The sequence below is a fragment of the Panthera pardus genome, unplaced genomic scaffold, assembly GCF_024362965.1.
Source record: "Panthera pardus isolate Hobbes unplaced genomic scaffold, ASM2436296v1 HiC_scaffold_15, whole genome shotgun sequence".
Classification (NCBI taxonomy): Eukaryota; Metazoa; Chordata; class Mammalia; order Carnivora; family Felidae; genus Panthera; species Panthera pardus.
Genome location: NW_026526710.1, coordinates 3,120,900 through 3,142,933, shown reverse-complemented (window position 1 = coordinate 3,142,933; position 22,034 = coordinate 3,120,900). Strand labels below are relative to the sequence as shown.

Sequence of the window (22,034 nt, the reverse complement as noted above, 5' to 3'; positions counted from 1 at the left end):
GACACCATAGGGATGTCATCAGCAAAGTTCAGGATGTTGGAAACCCATCAGGACAAGTAACTAGATTTTATTTTTCTTTTAATTTTCCAACAAATAAATTGTAAAGAAAGATGAAAGAGTAACCCAGAGGAAGATACTTAAGAGCTATATCAACTAATAGCACTGTATGAATTCTTATTAGGATCCTGTTTCAAACAAATAAACAGTAAGAAATGATGAGACAATTGGTGAAGCTTGAACATTGACTGAGTATTTGGTATTATGCAATTATTGTTAAATTATTTTGGGCATGATAATGGTATTGTGGTTATGTTCAAAAAAGGCCTTTACAATACAAACTGAAATATGATCAAAAAAATATAATAGGATCTCTGAGATTTGCCTAAAAATGATTTGGGGTGGGAAATAGGTGGGACTATAGATAAAACAAAATGTGTCATTAAGTCTAATTATTGAGGTTGGATGATGGTTTCACATGAATTCATTACATTATTTCCTCTACTTTTTATATAGGCTTGAAATTTTCCATAATCATTTTTCTAAGTTTTTTAGTTCTTAAAAAAATCTTTTAAAAACACTTTTACAAAGACTATTTAGGAATTATGCCATTGTTTTCCATACCATTTTTTCCCTGAAATTTAGAATATTACTTACAGGTTTATGGGAACTGATTCAGCATTTATGTAAAAGCATAGATACATGTATGTTTTTAATAATAATTCAAACCAGAATATGTAAATAAGGATGAATAATTTTGTCATCACCAATATATTGAGTCAGACCAAAAGCTTAATTATACAATGCATTAAGACTGAAACAAAGCGATATTTTTCAATTGTACTTTCCAAATGGGCAAGCATGTATATGTATACACACACACACACACACACACACACACCCATATATACATGTATATATATATATATATATATATACACGCACATATAGATGTAGTCATTTTTAGGTTGCTGACTCAAGAATATTTGAACAGTAAAATTAGATGCCAATATATAGTCAGTATTTTAAAAGAAAAACTGCAGCAGAGCCCAATATGGGGCTTGAACCCATGAACCACGAGATCATGATCTGAGCCGAAATCAAGAATCAGATGCTCAACTGACTGAGCCACCCTGGTACCCCAATCTACATATTTCAGTTTAAACATGAGGAAATGAATTCCAAAGTGGTTAAGGAGCTTTTCCAGAACCACAAACCTAGGACTGAAGCCAGCCTACTTGATGACTGGTCCTGAGTTTGATAAATCTAGATCTTAAAAAAAAAAAAAAAAAAAAAAAAAAAAAAAAAAAAAAGAATGACAGAGCTGGTATCTTTAATATGACTGTCAAAATGTGTTGCTTTATGAAGTCAATTAGAAAAATCAGTGAGTTAGTCATTTAAGTCCCGATGATCAAGGTCTTTACCAGCTACCACCTCTTCTACTAGGAGTGGCTCAGAGAACTGAGAAAACAAGACTCAATCCCATATTCCTCCATTCATAAGACTGGCAGGGAGGGAGCTGAATATGACAAGTAAGGGTTTTTGATTATTTATGTTAAATGTATCAATATTTGTAAAGGACATAGACCAGTGCCTGGATCATAGTAATGAGCTTTGTGCTTATTAAATAAAATAAATAAGTTTATACTTATTAAGAGATACCTGAGAATTATCTGAAAACTTGTAGTTTATTACACATGGTGCTTTTGTTTCTTAGAACCTTCTCATAAACTCTTTGTTAATTAAAACTAGATATAAAAATAAATAAAACTAGATTTTTTTCTTCCAAAAATCCATGTGCCTTCACTTTTGTATACACACACACATAAATTCCTAAGGAAGAAACTTCATCTTTGTAAGAAATTAAGAAAGATTCAATTTCCCTTTGAAAACTGTACCATAACCTTTAAAAAAAGAATGACAGTGTCAAAACCATGTACCGATAGCCTGAATTAGACAGACTTAAAAAAATAACTAATACATTCTTACCTTTCCAAGGTTTTCCTGTTCAGTAATATTTTTTGTATACTGCTCCCTGGGGAATCAACATAATGACTTAGTTTCAATTTATTTCAATTGATTTGGTCATACAAATAAATTATAAATTAACATATCTATCTAAATATATTACACAGAGGAGTCAGAATGAAACCAAATACTCTCTTTCCCCATCTTTAGTCAATTCTTCTAGTAAATAGCAATTTATGGGGGAAAAAAACCCCATAAAACACCACATAATTAAGAGAATTAAAATGTTAAGTCCTATTTCTGTATTTAAAATAGTACTTAAGTACTATTTTACACTTAAAACAATGGCAAACCATCTAAGTCACAATTTTTAAAAGTTTTTATTTATTTAGGTAATCTTTACACAAAATGTGGGGTTCAAACTCACAACTCTGAAACAAAGAGTTGCATGCCAGCCAGGTGCCCCAGTCACACTTTATTTTTTTAAATTTTTTTTTGATATTTTTTTAATTTTTGAGACAGAGAGAGACAGAACATGAACGGAGGAGGGTCAGAGAGAGGGAGACACAGGATCTGAAGCAGATACCAGGCTCCCAGCTGTCAGCACTGAGCCCGATGCGGGGCTTGAACCCATGGACTGTGAGATCATGACCTGAGCCGAAGTCAGACGCTTAACCGACTGAGCCACCCAGGCGCCCCCACACTTTATTTTTGAAGAGGTTTATAGAAAGGAGAAAGGATACACATTTTAAATAAACATTAACATCTAACCCTGCAATTCTACTTCTGGGAAGTCATCCTACAAAAAGACTCTCATAACTTAAGAAAGGTAAATGTAAAGACTATTTACTTCACCATTGCTTATAACAGTAAAAATCTGCAAACAAACTAAATGTCAATAGATGGGGAAATTTTTAATAAATTTGGTATATCCATTCAAAGGAATAATACAGAGTTGTAAAAAGGAAGGAGTAGATCTATAAATACTGAAGTGGAAAGAACTCTAGATATAAAATTAAGGGAAGAACTGTATCTTAAGTTTAACTTTATTTTGTATACACACATAAAATCTCCCCCATGCATTTGCTAACACACACACACACACACACACACACACACACACACACTAGCAAATGCATGGGGAAAGAATATGGAGTAATTATACGCCAAAATATTAACAGTAGGTATATCTGAGGCATGGCAACATGGACAACATTCAGTTTTTGTGTACCATACTTCATAATGCTTACTTTTGTTTTTATAAGCATCTCTTTTACAAGCTAAAACAGCTCATAATTTTCAAGTAAAAATAAAAATACAATAACATTGTATTGTGTTTTTAAAAATATAAAAGATATAATTATATTTTAACACTCCATAAGACAAAAGTGATATTTAAAGTATTAAGGACAAAGATGGAAGGATGAGGACAAAGGAACCAATGACAAAGAAGATAAAAAAAGACTTCAGACCTCAAATTTAGAGGAAAAAGACTATGTTTCTGTGTAAAGTTATGCTGTAGTAAGAAGTTAAACAACACAAAACTGGGAATCCAAGAAATCATAAGCCACAAAGAGAAACTCTAGCAGCTTAAGTGAAGGAAGATTTGCATTCATGTAACAAGGGAGGTAAACTTGCCTAGAACAGAGAGGGTGGCTTTCACAAGTACTCAAAGTCCTCAGGGCGCCTGGGTGGCTCAGTCGGTTAAGCCTCTGACTCTTATATATTTATATATTAAATAAGACCTATTATATAAAATATACTTTTATATATAATATAAAATATATAAAAATATGTATTTTAAAGATTTTATTTTTAGAGAGAGAGAAAAAGCATGAGTGGGGGAGAGGGGCAGAGGGAGAGAGGGAGAGAGAAAGAGAAAGGGGAGAGAAAGGGGAGAGAAAGGGGAGAGAAAGGGAGAGAGAGAGGGAGAGAGAGAGAGAGAGGGAGAGAGAGAGGGAATCCCAAGTAGGCTCCATGCTCAGTGTGGAGCCTGATGCAGGGCTTGATCCCACAATGCCCCTGGGACCATGACCTGAGCTGAAATCAAGAGTCAAGACACTCAACTACAGAGCCACCCAGGTGCCTCACAGAATTTCCATTTATATTTTATCAAGAGATCAAAGGCTCATGCTCTTTTACCATATAACACTAATACGTAATTATTTTAATTTATTCAATGACTTTATTCAAGAAATAACTATGGAGCACCTGTTATGTACCAAGCATGCCCTAGGGTTTCAGGAAGAAAACAGAACAGAGTCCTTGTCCTCCAGTAACTCATGCTATATAATTTCCAAAACACTGCTGCATGCATTATATTTAATTTGATCTCTGTGGTATAAATTGTTCTCGCTATTATATAGATGAGGAAATGATATGCCCAAGGTCACAAAACTTGGAACTAGAAAAACCAGGTTAGTAAGAAAATTTTATGAGTCCCTCTTTAGTACTTTGAAATAAAACATGCTGCCTCTTTATTTTATTAAAAAAATTTTTTTTAATGTTTATTATTTTTGAGAGAGACAGAGAGCAAGCAGGGGAAGGGCAGAGAAAAAGAGGGAGACACAGAATCAGAAGCAGGCTCCTGGCTCTGAGCTGTCACACAGAGCCCCACGCGGGGCTCAAACCCGTGAGCTGTGGGATCATGACCTCAGCTGAAGTCGGCCGCTTAACTGACTGAGCCACCTAGGTGCCCCAACATGCTGCCTCTTTAAATAAAATTAAAATTTGCAGGCAATCTTTCAAAACCATGCTAATTTCTCCAGGTGTCTGGGTGGTTTTAGTTGGTTAAGCTTCTGACTCTTGGTTTTGGCTCAGGTCATGATCTCATGGTTTCATGAGTTCAAGCCCCAGGTCTGGCTCTGCACTGACAGTGAGGAGCCTGCTTGGGGTTCTCTGTCTCCATCTCTCTCTTTCCTTCTCCCACTCACACGGTCACTCTCTCTCTCTCTCAAAATAAATAAGCTTAAAAACAAAAACAAAAAAAACCCCATTCTAATTTCTTAGACCATTGGCCTTACTCAAAAGTATCATAAAAGAAGAAAATGGGACAACCATAAAAATATTGTAACTATAATAATAATAATAATAATAATTTAAACATATATCAATGAGTTTAGAATACAATTAACACTATTTTATTTATAATATTCTTATGTACTACTCTAGTCAGGGCAAAATATTTTTTTTTTTTTTTAAAGTTTATTTATTTTTGAGACAGAGAGAGACAGAGCATGAACGGGGGAGGGTCACAGAGAGAGGGAGACACAGGATCCGAAACAGGCTCCAGGCTCCGAGCTGTCAGCACAGAGCCCGACGCGGGGCTCGAACTCACGGACCGCGAGATCACGACCTGAGCCGAAGTCGGACGCTTAACAGACCGAGCCACCCAGGCGCCCCGCAAAATATTTTTTCTATGGGAAAACTAATGGTAAAGTTTATGATGATTTTGAAAATGATAAAAAAGAATACCTGGCCAGAAAACCAATAGTTCAGTGACAATATTTCCTATTTCCTATTTATATTGATAACTTTGGAAAAAATGGAACTTAAATTTTTAAAACTTTTTTTCAAGAATAAAAACTTCTCACATTTGTAAAATATTAATATTGACCATACAGATTTGAGCCAGGTTTACACTCAATGAAAGAATGTGAATAAGTACATTTAATATGTGTAATATGTCAGAGTATTAGAGAAAACATTGTTCTATTTATAGGGTATTTTCAGTCTGGCTTGCATTCCAGTGCATTATATATTTTAAAAATTAGATTCTGCAAGACATTCCATTTACTAGATTCCTTTTTGAAACATTACTGTATATGCCACTAAAAATCTCCACTGCAATCTAGAATAAATGTGAATCCTACACTTGGGAGTTCTTACTGGATGGTAAAAGTGAAACATGTGAATTGTGGTAAGGGGCAGAGAGCTTAGCTTGTTCAATTACTGCATTTTATCACACCTAGCAATTAAACCATAAATGTATTTTTTAAAGCAGAATTTGATTTAAAAAAATTTTTTTAATCTTTATTTATTTTTCAGAGAGAGACAGTGTGTGAGCAGGGGAAGAGCAGAGAGAAAGGGAGACACAGAATCCAAAGCAGGCTCCAGGCTCTGAGCTGGCAGCACAGAGCCCGACACGGGGCTCAAACTCACGAACTGTGAGATCATGACCTGAGCTGAAGTCAGATGCTCACCCAACTGAGCCACCCAGGCGCCCCGGCCGTATTTGATTTGATATATTACAGAATGCTGCAAGCTTGGATTACCAAAAAAAAACACCATATAAGGACGAGTGATATTTACACACCCTTCCTTGTTCTGAGGCTGGTACACTGCAGACACACAGCTTCTCACTGTAATGCACTCACACTGCACAGTGAACAGGCAGATGACTAGAGTCCAGGTCATGTGGGACTTTAAAAATAGACCAATCTGAATGCTTATAAAAAAAGGAACTATGTTGGGGCGCCTGGGTGGCTCAGTTGGTTAAGCGTCTGACTTAGGCTCAGGTCATGATCCCACAGTTTGTGAGTTCGAGCCCGCGTCAGGCTCTGTGCTCACAGCTCAGAGCCTGGAGCCTGCTTCTGATTTTGTGTCTCCCTCTCTCTCTCTGCCCCATCCCCACTCACGCTCTGTCTCTCTCTGCCTTAAAAATAAATAAAATATTTAAAAAAAAAAGGAACTATGAAATTATATTTTTCCTGGGGAAGGGGAATGGGGAATTACTGTTTAATGATTATAAGAGTTTCTGTTTAGAGTGATGAAAAAGGTTTGGTATTATAGGGGCACCTGGGTGGCTCAGTCGGTTAAGCGTCCAACTTCGGCTCAGGTCATGGTCTCAGTTTGTGAGTTCGAGCCCCGCATCGGGCTCTGTGCTGACAGCTCAGGGCCTGGAGCCTGCTTCAGATTCTGTGTCTTCTCCTGTCTCTGCCCCTTCCATGCTCATGCTCTGTCTCTCTCTCTCTGTCTCTCAACAATAAATAAATATTAAAAAAAAAAAAAGGTTTGGTATTGCATAGCGGTGGTGGTTGCATTAACACTGTGAATGTGATCAATGCAATTGAATTATACACCTAAAAATGGTAAACATGTGGCACAAGAACAGACACTCAGATCAATAGAACAGAATAGAGAACCCAGAAATGGATGCACAAACGTATGGCCAACTAATCTTTGACAAAACAGGAAAGAATATCCAATGGAATAAAGACAGTCTTGTCAGCAAGTGATGCTGGGAAAACTGGACAGCGACATGCAGAAGAATGAGCCTGGACCGCTTTCTTACACCATACAGAAAAATAAACTCAAAATGGATGAAAGACCTCAATGTAAGACAGGAAGTCATCAAGATCCTTGAGGAGAAAGCATGCAAAAACCTCTTTGATCTTGACCACAGCAACTTCTTACTCAACACGTCTCTGGAGGCAAGGGAAACAAAAGCAAAAATGAACTACTGGCACCTCATCAAAATAAAAAGCTTCTGCATAGCGAAGGAAACAATCTGCAAAACTAAAAGGCAACCGACAGAATGGGAGAAGATATTTGCAAATGACATATCAGATAAAGGGTTAGTATCCAAAATCTATAAAGAACTTATCAAACTCAACACCCAAAAAACAAATCATCCAGTGAAGAAATGGGCAAAAGACATGAATAGACACTTCTCCAAGGAAGACATCCAGATGGCCAACCAACACATGAAAAAATGCTCAACATCACTCATCATCAGGGAAATACAAATCAAAACCACAATGAGGTACCACCTTACACCTGTCAGAGTGGCTAACGTTAACAACTCAGGCAACAACAGATGTTGGTGAGGATGCGGAGAAAGAGGATCTCTTCTGCATTGATGGTGACAATGCAAGCTGGTGCAGCCACTCTGGAAAACAGTATGGAGGTTCCTCAAAAAACTAAAAATAGAACTACCCTAGGACCCAGCAATTGCACTACTAGGCATTTATCCATGGGATACAGGTGTGCTGTTTTGAAGGGACACATGCACCCCCATGTTTATAGCAGCACTATCAACAATAGCCTACTTTGGCTATTTGGAAAGAGCCCAAATGTCCATCAATGGATGAATGGATAAAGAAAATGTGATATATATATCTATATATCTCTCTCTCTATATATATAGAGATATATAGATATATATATACACACACACACACAATGAAGTATTATTTGGCAATCAAAAAGAATGAAATCTTGCCATTTGCAACTACATGGATGGAACTGGAGGGTATTATGCTAAGTGAAATTAGTCAGCCAGAGAAAGACAAAAATCATATGACTACACTCATATGAGGACTTTAAGAGACAAAACAGATGAACATAAGGGAAGGGAAACAAAAATAATATAAAAACAGGGAGGGGGACAAAACAGAAGAGACTCATAAATATGGAGAACAAACAGGGTTGCTGGAGGAGTTGTGGGAGGGGGGATGGGCTGAATGGGTAAGGGGCATTAAGGAATCTACTCCTGAAATCATTGTTGCACTATATGCGAATTAATTTGGATGTAAATTTAAAAAAATTAAAAATAAAATTAAAGAAAATAGTAAACATGGCAAATTTTAATTTTTTTAAAATGTTTTATTTATTTTTGAGACAGAGAGAGACACAGCATGAGCAGGGGAGGGGCAGAGAGAGAGGGAGGCACAGAATTCGAAGCAGGCTTCAGGCTCTGAGCTGTCAGCACAGAGCCTGATGCGGGGCTTGAACTCACAAACCGCGAGATCATGACCTGAGCCGAAGTCGGACGCTCAACCTACTGAGCCACCCAGTGCCCCAACATGGCAAATTTTATATCGTTTTTTTTTTGCCATGATAAAAAATCAAGCAATCCAGAAAGTAAATTACAGGTATTCCTACTTAGTAGGGCTGGAGTATCAGGAAGATATTTAACAAGATTTAATCCTAAGTAATGTCTTAATATCTGCTTATTTAAGTACCCCCAATTTAGTAATTCCATCTTATGTATAAAACTTCTACAGCCATAAAAAAGAATGAAACCTTGCCATTTGCAACAACATGGATGCAGCTGGAGAGTACAATGCCAGGTGAAATAAGTCAGTCAGAGAAAGACACACACCATATCATTTCACTCATATGTGGCATTTAAGAAACAAAACAAATGAACAAAGGAAGAAAGAGAGAGAGAGACAAACCAAGAAACAGACTCGAAACTCTAGAGAACAAACTGATGGTTCCCAGAGGCGAGGTGGGTGAGGGGGATGGGTGAAACAGGTGATGGGGATTAAGAGTACAATTATGATGAGCACCGAGTATGTATGGAATTGCTGAATCACTATGTTGGACACCGGAAACTAATGTAACACGACAAGAACTATACTGGAGTTTAAATACAGACATTAGTAAAAGTAAAAAGAAACTTCTATAGGTGAAAACGTTAAGTAACTCAATATAGAAACAACAGAATTACTTGCCTAATTGCCTTTCTTTTTTCTTGTTGATCAGAAGAAACGTAAGCCTTCATCTCATCAGTAGCACGACGAAGTTGTACTTCTAGGTTCTAAGTGGAAAGATTAAATTTTAGGTTAAGTCCTTGATACAGAAAAATCTCAGAAAAATTCTTGATCCTCTTTCTTTATTTTACCTTAATCATACAATTTGTGTAATGGTATCTACTTTCTTCCTGAAGACATTCTTCACGGAGTCCTCTGACTTCCTACAATATATAATTTTAAACGGGCAACATTATTGAAAGAATAATCAAATGCAGAAAGGATGACTTTAAATGTACAACAAAATGCCATCAGAGTAATTTCTTCTTTTGTGATTATAATTTTGTTTGCCATCACAGACTAGGTTGCAATCTTTTCTAAAGACTACTCCTATTGCTCCAAAACCTACAGGTTCAGTTATTAATTTATTAAGTACCCACCATGTGCCCAACTCTGTGCTAGGTGCTGGGGACACAACGGTGAATAAGACTATAGGCCCTTGCTCTCATTCAAGTAGAGGAAATAGGCATAAACAAGGAGATAGGTAATGAAGGTAGTTTGTAGTAGAATGTGATAGGGCGACCCAACAGGCAACATTAGATAGGATGATCAGAGAAGACCTCCAGGAGGAGGTGACATTCAGGCTGAGACCTGATGATGAGCAGGAGAGATCAAGGTAAAGAGCTAGAGGCAGAGTGTCCCAGAGAGAGAAGAGCACAAGCAAAAGCCATGAGGTGAAAACAAGCTTAGCTTGTCTGATGTGCAAGAAGAAGGCCAGTGTGGCTGTGGCCCTGTGGATGAAGAGAACAGCACATGAACATGAAGTTCAGGAGGCAGGTGGGCCTTGCAGACCATAGTTTGGAAGTCAGGTTTTAAGTGCAGTAGGAAGCTAGTGGAGGGTGGCCTAAGTTTTCCACAGGTTTCTTTGGCTGCTCTATAGAGAAAAAAACCTTAGGAAGGCAAGGGTGAAGGTAAGAGAGCAGTGCTGGGTTACTGTGGGAGACACCTGCTTGTGGCCTGGACCTTGGTGGTTGTGGTACAGATGGAGAATTTGGTGTGTATGCATCACGTCTGAAGAAATAAAGATCTCTCGAGCTTAGGGGACAGGCTCAGAGAATGAGGGTAAAGATTTGGGAATCTTTTGATGTCAGGGTAGTGAAAACATGCATACACAGGCAGTTTCTGCTAAGTTGTGAAAAAATAAAAACTATCTTCTTACCTGTTCTAATTTGGACCGATTGCTTTCGAGGCCTGCTGCACAGCTATCATACTGGGATTTCTTTTCATCACACTCCTGGGTTAGTTCCTAGTATGAAAGGATAAATGACTGAATAAGTGAAAAACAAAGGCCTAAAATGTGGCTCTGAAACAATACATGCCCTTGTCAGTCTTGTAACTTAACTCTAAGCTTCTTGGCATACTTAAGAGTTATTTATACAACAATCAGACATTTGAGAATTATGACAGATGAAGATGCTGATAAAAATAATAGCTACCATGTATTGAGCTGTGTGCCAGGCTCTTTATTAGGAGCTGGGATACAACAGTGAGCAAAACAGCCAAAATCCTTCCCCTAAAGTATGTTCAGACAAGTAAACAGCCTGTTGAGTGGTATGATGGGCAAATGTAAGTGTTATAGGAGAACGTGGGACTCTCACAGGACTTAACCCAGGTTTGGAGATCAGCAGTGATAGAGAAACTGATACCTAAGTTGAGGGATGAAGGATTAGTACAATAGCTAGGGGGAAGGTGAACAAGGGAGGAGAATGTTCAGAAAAAAAGAACACTGTGTATAAAGGCTTGGAAGCCAGAGAGAAGAACAATTCAGAACGAACAAGTAGTTTATTATACTGGAGTATGTCTGGAAAGTGCGAGAAGATGCTGAATGCTTTGGCAGGGGCTTGGTCAGAACTTTGGAAACCACGGTAGGGCCTTTGAGCTTACCCATGTCAGTAACTCAATCTCACCACAACCCCTTGAGGTAGGTATTAATACCCCCATATCATGCTTGGAGAAAGTTCATGGAAGCCACATACTTTGTCAAAGATTATACTAAAGAAAAGGAGTGTCAGAATTTGAATTCAGGCTGTTTGAGTAGTTTCAAACTTCCTTCTAATTGTAATATTCCGGATTAGATAACCTGAAAATCATCTATAAATACTGGAAATGCTAAAAATATCTACAAATGCTTGATAAGGTGGAGCAAACATCTTTTCAAATCCAGAGCTGAAATGAACTTCTCAGGAAGGAAGAGGAATTACCAGGGCCAGAAATGAAGGATGACACACTGTGGCTGCCCTTGGGGAAGGAAGCTGGGAGCAGTCAATCTCAGTAATGGAGTGATTCTAATATCCAGGGAGGGCAGACGACAGAGTGGGAAGTTAGAACTGAGAACCCCATAGAATCCAGGCTGTTTTTCAACCTGGGCGGCTGGGTGTAAAGGGTTAACACCAGGCTTGGAATGAAGCAAGCCAGCCTCAGAATGACCTTGGTTTCACGCAGCAGTTTTCTGGGGAAGGAACAGGAGAGTGAACACGAATGGGTAATGTTGTGTGTGCTTCCTTTGTTGTGTGGGACTGCATCTGGTTTGGGGTGACTAGCATAGTATAAAAAACCGGTGGGGTGCTTGCTGTGGCAGCACATATATTAAGAATTGGAATGATACAGAGAAGATTAGCATGGCGTTTCTGTGCAAGGATGAACTGCAAACTTGTGAAGCTTCCATATCAAAACAAAACCAACCTGGTAGGAGCTGTCTCCAGGCCCAGCCCTAGTTTGTGGTGACATGGCTAAATGCACCAAGGTCAGAAGGTCAGAATCATAGGTAAATATGGGCTCCATTATGGTGCCTCCTTCAGGAAAACGGTGAAGAAAATTGAAATAAGCCAGCATGCCAAGTACATTTGCTTGCTCTGTGGCAAAACCAAGATGAAAAGACGAGCTGTGGGGATCTGGCACCGTGGTTCCCGCATGAAAAAGGTAGCTGGTGGGGCCGGGCTTACAACACCACTTCTGCCGTCACAGTAACATCTGAAGGAATCGAAAGACCAGTGGAAGCTCTACCATTTCAAACATCACTAGCCTATAATAAATGGGTTAACTTATGCTCAAAATTACTTTGGTTTGTTGTTACATTTATTAATAAGATGTTCTGATTTTCATTGTGTTAGTTGTGCTGTCTCAAAAAAACGCTTGGAAGTTAAAATCCTTTTAATTTTTATTGGAAAAAAGAAACTGGTTATAAAAAGGAGCTGTGGCTTTTATGTATCAAAGGGACCTACAGATATTTCAGACTCTTGTGGGTGATGGTCATTCCCACCATAAATGGGAGGAGGGGCAACAGTGGCTGTAGCAGCAGCTGGGACTCTCAATGACATGAAGGTGCTATAGCAGATGGTCGCTTTTGTGTGTGTGTGCATGTGTGGCCTATGAGTCTGATGGCTACACTGATCAGAAAATGCACCTGTGCTGCTGCAGGGGCAGCTGGAGAGAAGGGCCCATCCTTGGGCAGATTCATTCAAATCTACCCTTTCCTACACAAACTTCCAAGCCAAGACATCAACTCAAAATTAGCTCTGAGCTTGTCATATTCCCAAAACACCAGGAGAGCCAACTGCAAAGCCATTCTGGAGGGACACATGCTCCATCCTAGCTGCTGGGATTCAGAAGACAAAACCCTACTAAAGATAAGCTCACAATCCAAAAGTATAAATACACAAGGAAACAATCAATCCTTATGTGTGAGGATCAGAAGATATAAAAAACAGCGGGACTACACCTCCAGGAACTTTGGATACTAGAGACAAGTCTATTAAGAAAGTGTGCTTGAAACAAAGTCATAAAAAGGGAACTGAAAACAAAAGATTAAGAAAAAAAGTACAGTGAGTAAAAATAGACAAAAATGAAAAAATAGTCATCGAAATTAAAAATTAAATGGTATAAATGTGAAATTAGACACAGCTCAGAAGATACAAAGAATGAACTCAAAAGCAGAGCTGAAGAAATTATTTAAAATTCATCACCGAGAGACAAAAAAGATAAAAATATGAAGACAAAGTCATGCAATAGGGGACAGACATCCCCTGTCATCCCCACAGGGTCATAAGTATGCCTAACTGCAAATAATAGCAGTCGCTGGAGAATGAACTAAAGAAAACAGGGCGGAGAATATTTGAAGATATCATGGAGAATTCTCCTAGAATTAATGGAAGACAAAAACCACAAAATCCAGCAGAGCAAATAAAACTAAATCTGTATTTAGATCACAGTAGTGAAATTGGACAACACCAAAGACAAAAATAAAAATATTATAACCAATTATAGGCAAGATATTACCTAAAAAGAAATGATAATTAAACTGATGGCAGACTTTTCAACACAAGAGAAACCAGAAAGCAATGAACAAACCATTATTAAAGAAAAAAAAAAAGGTGGTTTACTTATAGTGATGATTCTTTACTGAGAGAATTGCTAAAAGAAAAAAAACAAGGAAATTTAATTTCAGGAAGAAAGAAACTGAATCCAGAAGGAAGGGTTAAAATGTAAGAAACAATGGTGAGAAGGGTTAAATTTGTGAGTCAATCTAAGCAGGAAATGACTGTATAAAATAGTGATTATAAGTAATGACCACCCGACAACTACTTTTAGAGATGAAGAAATAGGGGTGCTTGGGTGGCTCAGTCGGTTAAGCATCCGACCCTTGATCTCAGCTCAGGTCTTGATCTCAGGGTCATGAGTTCAAGCCCTGTGTTGGGCTCCACTCTGGGTGTGGAGCCTACTAAAAAAAAGAGAGGAAGAAATAAAATGGAAATAAACTACTAGAGGATAACAACACACATGTAAGGCAAGAGAGGGTGTTAAACTATTCTAAGGTCCCTGTATTGTTCAGGAGATGCCTACTAGATTTAGAATTCATTAAGTCATGAAAATATATGTTAAAAATTTAGGAATAACAATACCAGAATAGAAGATAGAAAAGTAAATAAAGGGAACAAAGAAGACAAAAGAACACAGAGTGATGCGATGAAGGGCAGGAAAGAAGCAGCAAAGAAAAAGCACAGTAAACCGGATGTACAAAACAGAAATAAATCCCAACGTATCAATACTAAAAGTAAATGTAAATGGTATTAAATACACCAATTAAAAGACAGATTCTCAAACTGAATGAAGAAACCACCCACATAAGATCTAGCTATATGCTGTTTATGAGACATATGACAAAAGTAAGGACACAGAAAGCTAAAAGAAAACAGAAATAAAAAGATATACCAGGCAATCCTAATCATAAGAAAGCAAGCTGGCATACTTACATTAATAGCAGACAAAATAAAAATCTTAGACCAAAACCTTAGCAGGAATAAAGAGAATAAAAAAAATGATAAAATGAATAATTTACCAGGAAGGTTTTTTTTTTTTTAATCAGGAATCTTTTTCTTAATTCTGGCAAAGTAACATAAAATTTACCATCGTAACCATTTTTAAATGTACAGTTAAGTACTGAGTACACTCGCTGTGCTGTGCAGCCAATCTCCAGAACTATTCTCATCTTGTAAAACTGAAATTCTATACCCATGAAACAACTCCCCATTCACTAAGAAGCTGTAGGTGATACATTTGAAAAGCCTGATCTGATGAACACATAGAGAATCCGGTACTCAACAAATGGAAAATACGCATTCTTTTTAATACCAAGTCACCAAAAAAAAATTAGGTTGGCCTCTGATCTCTCCATGGCCACACTTAACCCTGGAAGACAGTAGAGCAGTATACTTTAAAAATTCTCAAGGAAAGAAAGCACAACGTAAAGATTTTATGCTCAGTCAAGCTAATTTTTAAATATTTAAGGCAAGAAACTCTGGAACATGCAAGAACTCATTAGGGAATATTGTTCTTGTGAGGTTTTTTTTGAGGATTCTCCTAGAGGACAAATCACAGACAATAAAAATTAGGAAAAAGGGCAGTGAAAGGATTGGTAATGAGCACTGAATCTAATAATTACAGGTTTAACACTGAAAACACAAGTGGGAACCAGGGTAATAGAAGAGAATGTAAATGTTACATGCCCTGACAATGTAGAAATGACACTACAAAATCTGCAGGGAAGGGAAAGGGAAAAGAAAGTGGAAGGTAGAATAAATAAGCTGGTTTCCTCAATTTTTAATTGCTAGGGGTGAGTGGGGGAATATCAACAGATATAATTTAAATCTGATGAATCAAGTTATAAGTATATTAAAAGTATAAAGGCAAATAGTAAAAGAGACAATATGATTGACTAAATTCAAGTACTAAAAGAGAGGGAAGGAGGGGAAAAGGAAGAGGAAAAAAACTAATTTCATCACTGCTCACAGTGGGGATTAATAGATAATACCTATAGAAATGGATGATTAATGGTAGCGTTACAAATATCACCACCAGACCAAAACCACAAGCCAGAAACACATACAGGGAGGATGAGGGAGAGGGACAAGGAGAAAAAAACGAGAGAGAAAATGAAAACAAAACAAAACAAAACAAAACAAACCCCAGGATTTTTTGGGGGGCTTTAAAATCAAAAGCTACGGACACCTGGGTGGCTCAGTCGGTTAGCGTCTGACTTCGGCTCAGTCATGATCTCGCGGTTCTCTCTCGAGCCCCATGTCCGGCTCTCTGCTGTCAGCACAGAGCCCGCTTCGGATTCTCTCTCCTCCTCTCTTTCTGTACCTCCCCTGCTCGCTCTCTGCCTCTCTCAAAATAAACAAACTTAAAAAAAATCAAAAGCTACACATAACATGTACTAAGATCAAATATGTCTGCATATCAATAAAGTTAAAGGGTCTAAACTTACTTATTAAAACAAACCCTTCAGATTATATCGCATACCAAAACCCAATTCAAGACCTATTCAGAGACACCTACAACAAGATAATTTTTAAAAAGTTAAAAGCAGGGGCGCCTGGGTGGCTGTCAGTTGGGTGTCTGACTTCGGCTCAGGTCACGATCTCACGGTTTTTGAGTTCCAGCCCCACGTGGGGCTCTGTGCTGACAGCTCGGAGCCTGGAGCCTGCTTTGGATTCTGCGTCTCCCTCTCTGTCTGCCCCTCCCCCACTGACACTCTGTCTCTCTCTCCTTCAAAAAAACACACATTAAAAACAAATTAAAAAAAATAAATAAAAAGTTAAAAGCAAAAGATGGGCAAAAGTACAGTAGGCAAATGCAAACAAAAGGAAGCAGATGTTTTGTTCTTAATATCAGTGAGAGTTTAATTCTGTCTGCCACCACCAAAAAAAGCCTTTGTCTTTCTGGAGAGTAGAACAAACTTTAGGCAGCCAATAAATAATTATCCATTCATTTGTTCTCAGGAAATTTCTGGAAAACACATAAGGACCTGTTTTACTTCTGGGGAGTGTAGAGAGAGAGATAATTTCTATTCTTCCCCTTTTTATTTATTTATTTTTATTTTTTTATTTTTTTTTTATGTTTATTTATTTTTGAGACAGAGAGAGACAGAGCATGAACAGGGGAGGGGCAGAGAGAGAGGGAGACACAGAATCTGAAACAGGCTCCAGGCTCTGAGCAGTCAGCACAGAGCCCGACGCGGGGCTCGAACTCACATACTGCGAGATCGTGACCTGAGCCGAAGTCGGACGCTTAAGCGACTGAGCCACCCAGGTGCCCCTATTCTTCCCCTTTTTAAAGTATACTGCTCTACTGTCTTCCAGGGTTAAGTGTGGCCATGGAGAGATCAGAGGCCAACCTAATTTTTTTTGGTGACTTGATCTTAAAAAGAATGTATTTTCCATTTGTTGAGTACTGGGTTCTCCATGTATTCAACAGATCAAGCTTTTCAAATGTATCATTTAAAGCTTCTTGGTGAATGATGTGTTTTTAATGGGTATAGAATTTCAGTTTGAATTCTTACCAAGAACATGTTTTTACTTTTATTAGAAAAAGGGATCAATGAGAAATATCTCAGTGAAATCAATAATTGTCAGATTTTATACTCTAAAATGAGCATTTTAGCTCTTCCATTATATTAGCAATTTTATGTATTATGACATTTAATTACATGTAATTTATCATACTCCTAAGAAAATAAACATAACACTTTTCAAGATGCTATTCTCATTCTAGGTGATTATAAAAGATTTAGATAAATGTAAGTTATACATCTGGAGTTGCAGTGCTCTAATTTTCAAACAGTTGTTATTATTCAAATTTAGAACATACAAGTACAATAGAAAGGAAATGTTCACTATAAACAATTCACTATAAAGTTTCCTAAATGTTTCAGAGCTGCCCATTAAAGCAAGAAGTATAAAGTATTTTCAAGTAGTCCTGCACTTTAACAATACATTTATGTAGTTCTGAGTGGTAAGTACATGCAAGTTAAAAATGAATAATATTCAGGGGCGCCTGGGTGGCGCAGTCGGTTGGGCGTCCGACTTCAGCCAGGTCACGATCTCGCAGTCCGCGAGTTCGAGCCCCGCGTCGGGCTCTGGGCTGATGGCTCGGAGCCTGGAGCCTGTTTCCGATTCTGTGTCTCCCTCTCTCTCTGCCCCTCCCCCGTTCATGCTCTGTCTCTCTCTCTGTCCCAAAAATAAATAAAAAACGTTGAAAAAAAAAATTAAAAAAAAAAAATAAAAATGAATAATATTCAGGGCACCTGGGTGGTCAGTCGGTTAAGTGTCTGACTTCGGCTCAGGTCATGATCTTACAGGTGGTGAGTTTGGGTCCTGTGTCAGGCTCTGTACTGACAGCTCAGAGCCTGGAGCCTGCTTTGGATTCTGTATCTCCCTCTCTTTCCCCCTGCCCCTCTTGTACTCTCTCTCTCACTCTCTCTCAAAAATAAATAAACATTTAAAAAAATAGAAGAAAAATGCTTTCTTCTAAAAAAAACCCAAATAATATTTAAAGTAGAGAACAATTAAGAATTTCAGTTAAGATTTGAAAAGAGCTTACAATCAATGACTTGGCTAGCCTCTTTTTTTTAGTATACTTTTTATCACAAAAGGTTTCTGGATAAAAGTAGAACTATACATGGATGCAGGAGACTGACATATGGAGATAAGCAAAATGAACATCAGACACTCACCAAATACAATGAACTCAACCACTGGGAAAAAAAAAAAACAAACACAACAGCTAATGCAAACAGGCAAGTCCTGTCCCCTTTTAAAAGATTTTTTTAGATAATTTTTAATGTTTATTTATTTTTGAGAGAGAGAGAAAGAGAGAGGGAGGGAGGGAGGAAGGGGCAGAGAGAGAGGGAGACACACAATTGGGAGCAAGCTTGAGGCTCTGAGCTGTCATCACAGAGCCCGACGCAGGGCTCGAACTCACAAACTGTTAGATCATGACCTGAGCCAAAGTGGGACACTTAACCCACTGAGCTACCCAGGCGCCCCTAAAAGATTTTTTTATTGTGGTAAAAATATACATAAAATAAAAATTACTACTGAAACCATTTTTTTTAATATTAAAAACATTTTTTTAATGTTTATTTTTTGAGAGAGAGAGAGACAGAGTGTGAGTGGGGGAGGGGCAGAGAGAGAGAGAGGGAAACACAGAATCCAAAGCAGGCTCCAGGCTCCAAGCTGTCAGCACAGAGCTCGATGTGGGGCTCGAACTCACAAGCTGTGAGATCATGACCTAAGCCAAAGTCAGATGCTTAACTGACTGAGCCACCCAGGTGCCCCACCACTGAAACCATTTTTCAGTGGCATTAAATACATACACATTGTCATGCAGGCGTCACCACCTTCCATCTCCAGATCTCTTTTCATCTTCCCACACTGAAACTCTGTCCCCATTAAGCACTTAATTTCCTATTCGCTATGGCCCCACAACCACCATTCTACTCTGTGTCTGTGAATATGACTACTCTGGGTACCTCATGTAAGTGGAATCATGCAGTGTTTGTCCTTAGCAGAGTGCCTTTTCAACACGGCAGAAGACAGAGATGAAAATGTTGATGTGGCTTAGGTACCCCTCTGACTTGATGATATGGAAAGAACTGGAGAGTTGTATTATTTGGGACTGGTGGTAAGAGGGGTACATTTCTTTGTGATGGGAGTGGTAGGCAGTCTGTCACATACAGAGAAATTGAGTTAAATCACATGAAAATGAATTTCAGGTTTGGTTACATTATTATAATACATGACTTTATAGGATTTAAGATCTGGTATCTAGTTTACTCAGAAAACAGTTTGGTTGAAAAGCAATAGATACTATCCCTTCTTTTAAAAGTCTCTTTATTAGTTATAATAAATACTTTAAAAATATTTATTTATCTATTTATTTATCTATTTATTTAGAGAGGGAATCCCAGCAGGCTCACGATGTCAGCACAGAGCCTGACGTGGGGTTTGATCTCATGAACCACCAGGTCATGCATGACCTGAGCTGAAATTAAGAGTCGGACACTTAACCAACTGAACCACCCAGGCATGACAGATAAATACTTTTTAAAAAGTTCTTATGTATTAGTCATTGTTGCATAGTCATTATATGCATTATTTCATTTAGTCTTTACAACCACCCTGTTAAGAAGAGACTAGTTTACAGACGAGGAAACTAAAGTTTATAGGAATAAAGTCATTTACCCAAGGTTATCCAGGGTCTGCCTGATTCTGTAGTGCATGTTCTTAATCATTCTATCTACACTGTCTGAATAGAACCTTAAACTAAGTGCAGTATATACTAAAATTCCAACCATGTAAAAAAGTATATATGAGAGGACAAGGCTGAAATGCCAAGATGAACACTGTTCAGCTGTTACAAATAGGATAACAGGTGGTGTATTAAAAGATGTCAATTAAAATACTGACATATCTATAGCCTCTCCAGAGGGAAAATTCTCTAGGTAGCCATACTTGGTACCATATTACCCTCCTTTCTTCTCATCCTGTCCTTACAAGCATAGCTGGCTGGACTAAGAATGGACCCCTGACCTGACCTGAGGATAGCCAATAGTCTATGAGATAGTTGGGCATGAAAAACTGCCCCCAAAAGAGAAGAGCTGCACCAGGAATTTGAATTAGAAAATGCAAAGAAAATAGCACAGTTAGTGAAATTTCAACATAAAGTATGTAGAGAGGAAGGTCTTAGCATGTAAGATGAACAATAAAGAGTACAGGTTATGGTACCTGTACCTGTTCCAGACAGATTATGTTTCTGATCCTTAGAATTCCATAACAGCACTTTTTCTTTACTGTCCTTAATATCCTTTCAATAAAACTCATTTAATATATAAATGAAAAAATATATAAATGAATTTAATAAAAGAATTATTTACAAATAGATTTATTAGCTTACTATTAGGGAGAAATTTTATCATGACTAGAAATACACATAACCAGTCCCTTTGGTTTCCAAGTTGCTTTAAGAAAAGCTTTAAGAAAATCAACGGATTAGAATGTAACCATGAAAACAATTCTTGATGTCCTCAATCTCAAAACTTTGCACAAAAATCTCCTTTCTGAAACTTTTCCTTCCTAACAATCACATCATTTGCTTCCTCTTATTATGATTCTGATTATATATTTCCTCCTTCCTTCCTTCCTTCCTTCCTTCCTTCCTTCCTTCCTTCCTTCCTTCCTTAAGTAAGCTCTATGCCCAAAGTAGGGCTTGAACTCACAATGCTGAGATCAAGAGTCAGATGCTCCACCGACTGAGCCAGCCAGGCACCTCTTTTCTATATTTTTCTTAAGAAAGTTGGCTTATCTTTTGTCTTTCTTGAATTTCTTCACGTTTGTCTCATCTCACCTATGAGTGTATGAACTCGAGAGAATAGGGACTTGTCTCTCACTTCTTTTGTGATGGCAGCGATGTGTAATGGAATGAGCAGGAGATTTGAAATATGATAATACAGATGCTGGAGTCAAGCCCCAACTCTCTCACTGCCTATTTGTCTATTTGGATAAGTCACTAAACCTGTCTCAGACTCCATGGCATTTTCTATAAAAAGGAAACGATGTCTATCTGATTTCAAAGTCCATGTGATTTTTCACTGTGCTCTGATGGATGGCATTCGTGAAGAATTTTATAGTTCCACACTCAGGCACATGCAGTACAACCCACATTCAAACCTAAAATTACTACACAGAGAGTGATAAAATAACAACTGCTAATGTCAGATGGCGGAGGCCATCTGATCTGGATCTGCGGAGGGCATTTACCTTCTAACAGTTTAGCTTCAAAGCAGTGGTTAGAATTAGCTTCCAAGTAATGGTATTCCATCACTTATCACAAGCTATCGTAGTTTGCCCCTGGCCCTGCTCCCCAGCTAAGCGAGTCCATTAATCTAAAGTTAACTTGTCACCACTCGCTGGCAGACTCTGAGCTTTTACCTGGCCACAGAAGAACGTGACTTCATATTTATAGCTCTGACATGCATCAGATTTAAAGTAAAAATCTAATCTAGCTGCACTTGTGATTTCGGCTTAAATTCCTTCTCCTTCTCTCTCCCCTCCCCCCGATAATTTGACAAAACAAATAGCATAAATTAAATAAAAAACTTCAAAGTTCATGTTATTACTCTTTTGTGGAATCATCATCATCATCATCATCATCATCATAGTTTGTTTTCTATAAATTACTCAAGTAAAATATTCA

The 22,034-nt window shown here is 38.0% G+C and overlaps 1 protein-coding gene and 1 non-coding gene across 13 annotated transcripts in view; one reads left to right on the top strand and one right to left on the bottom strand.

Moving 5' to 3' along the window:
* IFT81 (intraflagellar transport 81) overlaps positions 1-22,034 on the bottom strand; it is a 206,117-nt gene that overhangs the window by 22,033 nt on the left and 162,050 nt on the right. For 9 of the 12 annotated variants that reach the window (XR_008422110.1, XM_053902000.1, XM_053902006.1 and 6 more), the window contains 4 exons: positions 10,663-10,749; positions 9,596-9,667; positions 9,422-9,511; positions 1,987-2,028 (listed from right to left, as the gene is read on the bottom strand). Coding sequence is in view for 9 of the 12 variants with exons in the window: in XM_053902000.1 (XP_053757975.1) it covers positions 1,987-2,028; positions 9,422-9,511; positions 9,596-9,667; positions 10,663-10,749 (291 nt within the window). In the remaining 3 variants the exon portion in view is untranslated. The remainder of the gene's footprint in view (positions 1-1,986; positions 2,029-9,421; positions 9,512-9,595; positions 9,668-10,662; positions 10,750-22,034) is intronic. The other 3 variants (XR_008422111.1, XR_002085274.2, XM_053902008.1) reach the window with 1 other exon arrangement.
* LOC128777195 (U6 spliceosomal RNA) lies at positions 12,066-12,175 on the top strand. Its single transcript, XR_008422378.1, has one exon. It is a non-coding gene; the product is annotated as a U6 spliceosomal RNA (small nuclear RNA).